Source organism: Phasianus colchicus, chromosome 15 (genome assembly GCF_987193195.1).
Source record: "Phasianus colchicus chromosome 15, bPhaCol1.hap1.1, whole genome shotgun sequence".
NCBI classification, from domain to species: Eukaryota; Metazoa; Chordata; class Aves; order Galliformes; family Phasianidae; genus Phasianus; species Phasianus colchicus.
In genome coordinates this window covers 1,996,779-2,003,878 of record NC_143450.1, presented here as the reverse complement: position 1 = coordinate 2,003,878, position 7,100 = coordinate 1,996,779, and the positions used below count along the sequence as shown (strand labels likewise).

Below are 7,100 nucleotides of genomic sequence, written 5' to 3'. Positions count from 1 at the left end.
TACCAGGTCAGAGAGTGGAGTACCCTGAGTATAACTGGTGTGACCTTTAAAGACAGACGTAAAGAAGGCATTCAGAACCTCGGCCTTTTCCTTATCCTCACTGGTCACATTCCCAGCCTCATCCAGCAAAGAATAAAGATTCTCCTGAGTCCTCTCTTACCACTGATGATATGTGTCAAAGGGTTTCTTGTTCCTTTTAACCCCAGTGGACAGGTTGTGTTCAAGCTGGGCTTTTGCCTTTCTGATTTTCTCTCTAAACATCTTAACAACTTCTCTGTAGTCTTTCTGAGTCACCCGTCCCTTCTTCCACAGAAGAGCCTCAAGAATAGTTCCCTGTTCATCTACGCCGGTCATCTTCCCCGCAGGCTCATTTTGCTGCTCAGGGGGACAGCCAGCTCCTGCACCTTGAAGACTTCCTTCTTGAAGAGCTACCAGCCGTCTTGGACCCCTTTACTCTCCAAGACTGAAACCCAGGGGATTCCCCCTACTAGCCTTCTGAATAATTCAATATCCGCCCTACGAAAGTCCAAGGTAGCAGTTTTGCTGTTCTCCCTCCTGGCTCCACCAAGAATCAAGAACTCTACCATTTCATGGTCACTCTTTCCAAGACAGCCCCTGACCTCCACATCTCCCACCAGACCTTCTTTGTTTGTGAACAGCAGGTCAAGTGGGCAGCTCCTCTCGTTGGCTCTCTCACCAGCTGTGTCAGAAAGTTATCCTCCATACGCTCCAGAAACCTCCTACACTGCATTGTATTGTATTCCCAGCATATGTCAGGGATATTGAAGTCCCCCATGAAGACAAGGGCTCACGATCGCGCAGCTTCTGCCAGCTGCTTTTAGAACTCCTCATCTGTCTCTTCATCCTAGCTCAGCAGCCTGTAGCAGACACCCACCAGGAAGTTTTGCTCTATAAGCCCATCCCCTGATCTTTACCCATAGGGTTTCAACGTTATCATTCCCAGTCTCAAGCTCAATAACATCAAGGCACTCTCTAATATAGAGAGCCTCCTTCCTTGCCTATCCTTCCTGAAGAGTTTGAAGCCTGCCTTTGCAGCACTCCAGTCATGGGAGTGGTCCCACCATGTTTCCGTAATGGCAACTAGGACATAGTTAGCTTGTCACACAATGGCTTTCAACTCTTCTTGTTTTTTGCCCATGCTGCGTGCATTGGTGTAGATGCACTTCAGCTGAGCCCCACACCTCACCCCTAATCCCGTTACAACACCTCCAGGCTCATTCCTAGTGGGCCTGGTTTTATCCCTATACCTCCTTCAAATCTGGTTTAAAGCCCTCTCTACATGTCCTGCCAACTCATGGGCAACAATCCGACTCCCCCTCTGGGATAGGTGATATCATCGGCAGCCTTCATACCAAGTGCTGAATAGACTGCCCCATGATCAAAGAACCCAAAATTTTTGCATTTCACCAGCCTCTCAGCCATGTGTTTGTAAGGATGGTATTCCTGCTCCTCTCAATGTCCTTCCCCGCCACCATAGGAATACAGGCAAATACTACTTGTATGCCACCACATGCTGACCAGTGTCCAGCCAGTTCACAAGCAGTTGCTGACCCCCAAACCTGAGATATCAGCAACAGAGAAACATCTTATAAAAAACAGCTGTAAGCCATCATCAGCACATAATGTTGGGAATGCAGCTCCTCATTCATGCCCCACAGCAGTTACAGTACCACCTGGTATCTGCTTCCTTATGCTCCTACCAATGCTCCTGATTCGCCCCTAGCACTTCAAAGAGAAGGCGGCGGACCTGTACCTTTCCTTTATTGTAACCTGATTGCTGGCACCGCTATGGCAGGGAACACATCCCGGCTGAGAAGAGCTTCCCCACACACTGCTCACAATGACTGCCCTCATTTCACACCGACACGCTGCCCTTCAGATTCAGGTGTGGAACAGTGTAACAGCAACAGTGATACTTAATGTTCCCCCACATGGGAAGAATAACTTTGCATGTAGCAGTGAAGCTCTGATTCTGTCAGATTTCTCAGTAGATTTTATTGGTTTCTGTCAACAAGCATTCAACTCTTGGAAATACATCAGCAAAGAGAAATAGCAAATAGCTTTGAACGTTCTATTATCTAATAATCCATAATCCTGAAATGCTCCAGAACCATTCTTTTAGACATAACGTTGGGAAAAGAACCAGATCAAACCAAAAACAAAGTGCTCAAAGAGCAATATGTACAGCATACAGAAAGAGAGAACTCCTGGTTGAATGTGCATTATGTGAATGTCAGCCATCTCTATGGCAGCCAGCTTCTCAGAGATATTAAAGAACACCTTTGCTGGCAACATTCAGCTTGGATTAACAGCAACACAGCCTGGCATGGCATTCCCTTATTACAGAGTCCACATGATAACAAAAAAGAATGCATAAAAGCAGATGAATGAAAACGATAGCTTCAATATCATACTCTTTTCTTCCCATTTGTCACTTAATGCCCAGGAGCAACAGTACTAGCACAACTAAATATCACATCTCTGTGTTCCCAGCATGCATCCACCTCCAAAAAGTAACACAATTTCAAAAGGACTAAATTAATAGACTGCTGGATCAGCGGATATTGTCCTTGAGTTCTCACACAGCAGATCTCTGCTTCGCTGGTTATTTTTGGTACAACGTTGGTGTCTCCTTCATTTTGCTTGGAAGAGACCTGCCCATGAGGACCGAGATGCTTCTCCTTCTGCTCCCTTACTGATGGCTGAGCCAGGGGCTTTGATCCAAACTGCCATTCTCCTCTGCTGCCCCGGGAGCCGTGCCTTCAGACAGGGGAGCTCGGCCCTGCAAAGAACACAGTGGACGGCTGACATTGTCAGTGAGAAGCTGGGAAGCCTCATCTGAACCAATGTGAATGGGACACCACTCTTCCCTGCCCACAGGCAAAGAAAGAGGAGGCCGGGGAAACAGCTCTCTGACCCGAACAAGACAACCCTATAATAGACCCTGTAGATCAATAAAGCCCTACATAAATACCTCACAAATGTGTAATTGGAAATCTCTTTTTGGATCAGGAAGAGGGGAACAGACACTGACGGTTCCCCCATGAACAAATAACAAACAACGTGCATTAAAGCCAACGGTAACAAGAGGATAATGGGAAACAGTCTCTGAGGGGATGTCGGTTCTACTGTCGCTAACGCTGTGCAGGAGAAACACGACGCCATCAGCGCCGCGGCCTCTCCGCAGCTCCCTGCCGTCCCACAGCCGCACTCGGGGCCGAACCGTCACTCCCAGCCTCCGTCCCCCTCCCCGCCTCCCTCCTCCCCCACAGACAGCGCGCTGCCCCCGCGCTCCCCCTCGTCCCCCGCGCGGGGCTCCGCTCCCTCACCTGCACGGCCCAGTCGCCTTCTTCTTGCCCGAGGCCGGCCGAGCACAGCGAGCTCCGCTGCTCGGCCGCGCCCTGCGGCAGCCCGGCGGGGAAGCAGGGGAAGAGCGGCCCGAGGAAGCGGAACTCGCTGTCGACGGTGCCGGCGGCGAGGCGGACGTCGTAGACGTAGCTGCGGGGCAGGGAGCCGGCGCCGCTGTCGGCGGCGGAGCGCGGGAAGGCGGGCAAGGTCCCCGGCTCGCCCCGCCGGGCCCGCCGCACCTTGGCGGCCACGGCGGCCGCCGCGCCGGCCACGAAGAGCGCGGACACGCAGGCCAAGCAGACGCTGAGGTACAGGGTGAGGCGGCCGTCGGGCTCGGCGGCCGGCGCCTCTTCGCTCGCCCGCAGGCGGCCCTCGGAGAAGCCGTCGGCCAGGGCGACGGCGAGGGTGGCGCTGGCGGAGCGCGGCGGCCGCCCGCGGTCCCGCACCAGCACCACCAGCCTGTGCCGGGCCGCGTCGCGCTCGCCCACGGCCCGCGCCGTGCGCACCTCGCCGCTGTGCAGCCCCACGCGGAACAGCCCCGGCTCCGTCGCCTTGGCCAGCTCGTACGACAGCCACGCGTTCTGCCCCGCGTCCGCGTCCACCGCCACCACCTTGGCCACCAGGTAGCCCGCCCGCGCCCGCCGCGGCACCAGCTCGCCCAGCAGCGCCGCGCCGCCGTCGGCCGGCGGGTGCAGCACCACGGGCGCGTTGTCGTTCTCGTCCCGCACCAGCACCCGCAGCAGCGCCGTGGCGCTCCGCGGCGGCGAGCCCCCGTCGGCGGCGCGCACCGTCACCTCCACGGCGCGCACCTCCTCGTAGTCCAGCGGCCGCACCACGGACACGTCCCCGCTCTCGGCGTCCACCGACACGGCGGGCCGCTCCTCGCCCTCCTCCCGCACCAGCGCGTACCTCACGCGCCCGTTCGCGCCCGCGTCCGCGTCCGTCGCCTTCACGCTGCCGATCCGCACCGCGCCCGCCTCGTTCTCGCTCACCCACATGCTGTACGCCGCCTGCGTGAAGCGCGGCGCGTTGTCGTTCACGTCGCCGATCCGCACCCGCACGCTTTCGCGAGCGCTCAGCCGCGCCCGGCCCCGGTCCGCCGCCACGATGCTCACGTTGTACTCGGCCGTCGTCTCCCTGTCCAGGGCCGCGCTGGTGCGCAGCTCGTAGTGGTCGGCGAACGCGGCCGTCAGGCTGAACGGCACGTCGCCCTCGATGGCGCACTCCGTCCGCCCGTTGTCGCCGGAGTCGCGGTCTCGCACGCTCAGCAGGGCCACCACGGTGCGCGGCGGGGCGTCCTCGGGGATGGACGCGCTCACGGAGCTCAGCTCGATCTCCGGCGCGTTGTCGTTCACGTCCAGCACCTCCACGTGCACTCTGCAGTGCGCAGACAGACCACCGCCGTCAGTTGCTTTGACCTCAATCTCGTGGTATTCCGCTTCCTCAAAGTCCAAGTTTCCGGACACCCGTATCTCTCCAGTCTCAGCGTCCAAATCAAATAGGTGTCGGGAACCCTCCGTTGTCTGTGAGAAGGCGTACCGCACTTTGCCGTAGGAGCCTTCGTCGGGATCCGCGGCCGACACCCGCACCACCAGCTGCCCCGGGGGGCTGTTCTCGGCCACGCGCACCTCGTACACCTCCCGCGAGAACACCGGCACGTTGTCGTTGGCATCCAGCACCACCACCCGGACCTCAGCCGTGCCCGACCTGGGCGGCGAGCCCCCGTCCACAGCCGTGAGCACCAAATGCAGCTCCCGCTGCTCCTCGCGGTCCAAAGCCCTCTCAAGGACGAGTTTCACGAATTCAGTATCATCTTTCCCTTTTTCGACAGCAAGGGTAAAATACGAATTTGACGAGAGGCTGTAATTCTTTAAGCCGTTGATCCCCACGTCCTCATCCTGGGCATTTTCTACGTGGAAATGAGTCCCGGGAGCTGCCGTTTCGACAATCTCCAAAACCACCTCCTTCTGCGGGAACACGGGGGAGTTGTCGTTCACGTCCCGAACCTCCACCTCCCCGCGGATCAGCTGCACCGGGTTCTCAAAGAACAGCTTAAAGAAGAGCGCGCAGCTCTCGCTGTGCGGACAGATCCGCTCTCGGTCCAGCGTCTCCGTGACCGTCAGGACGCCGCTGTGCGGATCGAGGCGGAAATGCTGCTCGCTCCCCTCGGACACCACGCGCGCCTTGCGAGCCGCCAGCTGGCTCGGAGAAAGCCCCAGGTCCCGGGCGACGTTGCCCACCGACGAGTCCCTCGCCATTTCCTCCGCCACGGAATAGCGCAGCGGTTCGGCCCCGCTCTCCCACACGCAAACGCACACGAGCCACAACAGCACTCGCCTCTCGCCGCCGCCGCTCCGTCTCCCGCTCGCCGTCCCGCTCCGCCACGGCCGGCCCTTCCCGGCGGCCTCCATGCCTCGCGGCCTTTCTCGCCGGCCCCGACGCACGGCGAGAGCTGCCGCTCGCCGACCGAAAGCCGCCGGACTTTCCCAGCGGCTCGGCCCCGAAGCCCCCGAGCGCCCGCCTCCGTGCCCCGCCGCCCTTCCCGAGCGGCTCGCGCGGCTCTGCTGGGCGCCTGCGCCTGAAAGCGCGCTGCGGCCAGAGGGAGCTGCCGCTCCGTGGCCAACATCCCCACCCAGCGGCGCAACGGCGAATTGCTCCTTCTGCGCCTTCTCACCGGCGCTGCCGATGCGGATGGAGTTGCCGGCTCCAGTCTCCTTTCCTCCTGATAATTCGATCCGAAAGGCGCAGTGTTGAATAACCGCCGCGATTGGCAGCAGGCTTACACGCAGGGCTGCTCTGGGTATCACTTCCTGGGTATCCACTGCGAAATCTTTTGCTCCCTGCTGTGTGGAAGTCACATATTGGTATATCATGTCTTTTCAGTGCACGGTCAAGTTTTCTTTACTTTCCCTTCTTTTTTACCAAATTATTGTGTAGAAGGGCAGTTCAGACACATACAAGTATTGAATGATTGAACTGGTGCGAGACAGCTTACAGGGAAACATGTTCTAGGCAAGTGATTCACCGTCACCCCATCTTGCCATCACACTAGAATGATATTTCTCCTGCAGCAGAGAATGCTGATATTGTTTCTTCACATTGTGTATCACACCTCACCCAAAGATGCTAGGGCTCTAATGTTTTCCTGTTTCATAGAATGTGACTGATGCCAAGGGGAGCATCCCTCTGCAACAAGAGAAATAGAGCCGACATGGGAAATGCCTGAGCACTCAGAGTTAGCACTCAGGTGTGTTCATGCTTTTGCATTGTGAACTCCATTGTGATCCTTTTAACAGCATTTGGGACCCCCAGTCACACACATATAAGCAGAAGGGAAGGAATGTAAAGAGTCAATCACCTTCTTGATTGTAAATTCATGCAAGTATGGGAAAGCCACAGTGTGATTCTAATCTAGGCTGAACAAGCCAGTCTGCCTCAGATTTTCTTCGTAGCAGAGGTGCTTCAACCTTCTGATTTTCTCCTCTTGTACTGGTCCATTCACTCCACGTCAGTGCTGGTGGACACAAACCAGAACACAGTATTCTGGTGGATCCTCATAAGCGCAAAGCAGAGGGGGACAATCACCTCCCTCACCCTGCTTGCCATGTCTCTTCTGATGGAGCCCACAATATAGTTGGTTATATGGGTGGCAAACACACAGTTACAGCTCATGTCAAGATTTTTGTGCACCTGAAGCTCGGAGTCTCCACAGGGCTGCTCTCAAGTAGTTC

The 7,100-nt window shown here is 56.9% G+C and overlaps 1 protein-coding gene across 1 annotated transcript; it reads right to left on the bottom strand.

Moving 5' to 3' along the window:
* Nucleotides 1-2,713: 2,713 nt before the first annotated feature.
* On the bottom strand, nt 2,714-6,242 carry LOC149915845 (protocadherin beta-15-like). Its single transcript, XM_090151097.1, has 2 exons — nt 3,351-6,242; nt 2,714-2,803 (listed from the first exon to the last, which is right to left on the bottom strand). Exons 1-2 carry the CDS (start codon nt 6,240-6,242, stop codon nt 2,714-2,716), a joined length of 2,982 nt encoding a protein of 993 aa, XP_090007223.1.
* Nucleotides 6,243-7,100: the final 858 nt, after the last annotated feature.

Coding starts and splice junctions, on each gene's coding strand:
- LOC149915845 (XM_090151097.1), bottom strand. CDS start 6,242: ATGATATACCAATATGTGACTTCCACACAGCAGGGAGCAAAAGATTTC. Junction 2,804..3,350: donor AAGGCGACTGGGCCGTGCAG/GTGAGGGAGCGG, acceptor TGTTCTTTGCAG/GGCCGAGCTCCCCTGTCTGA.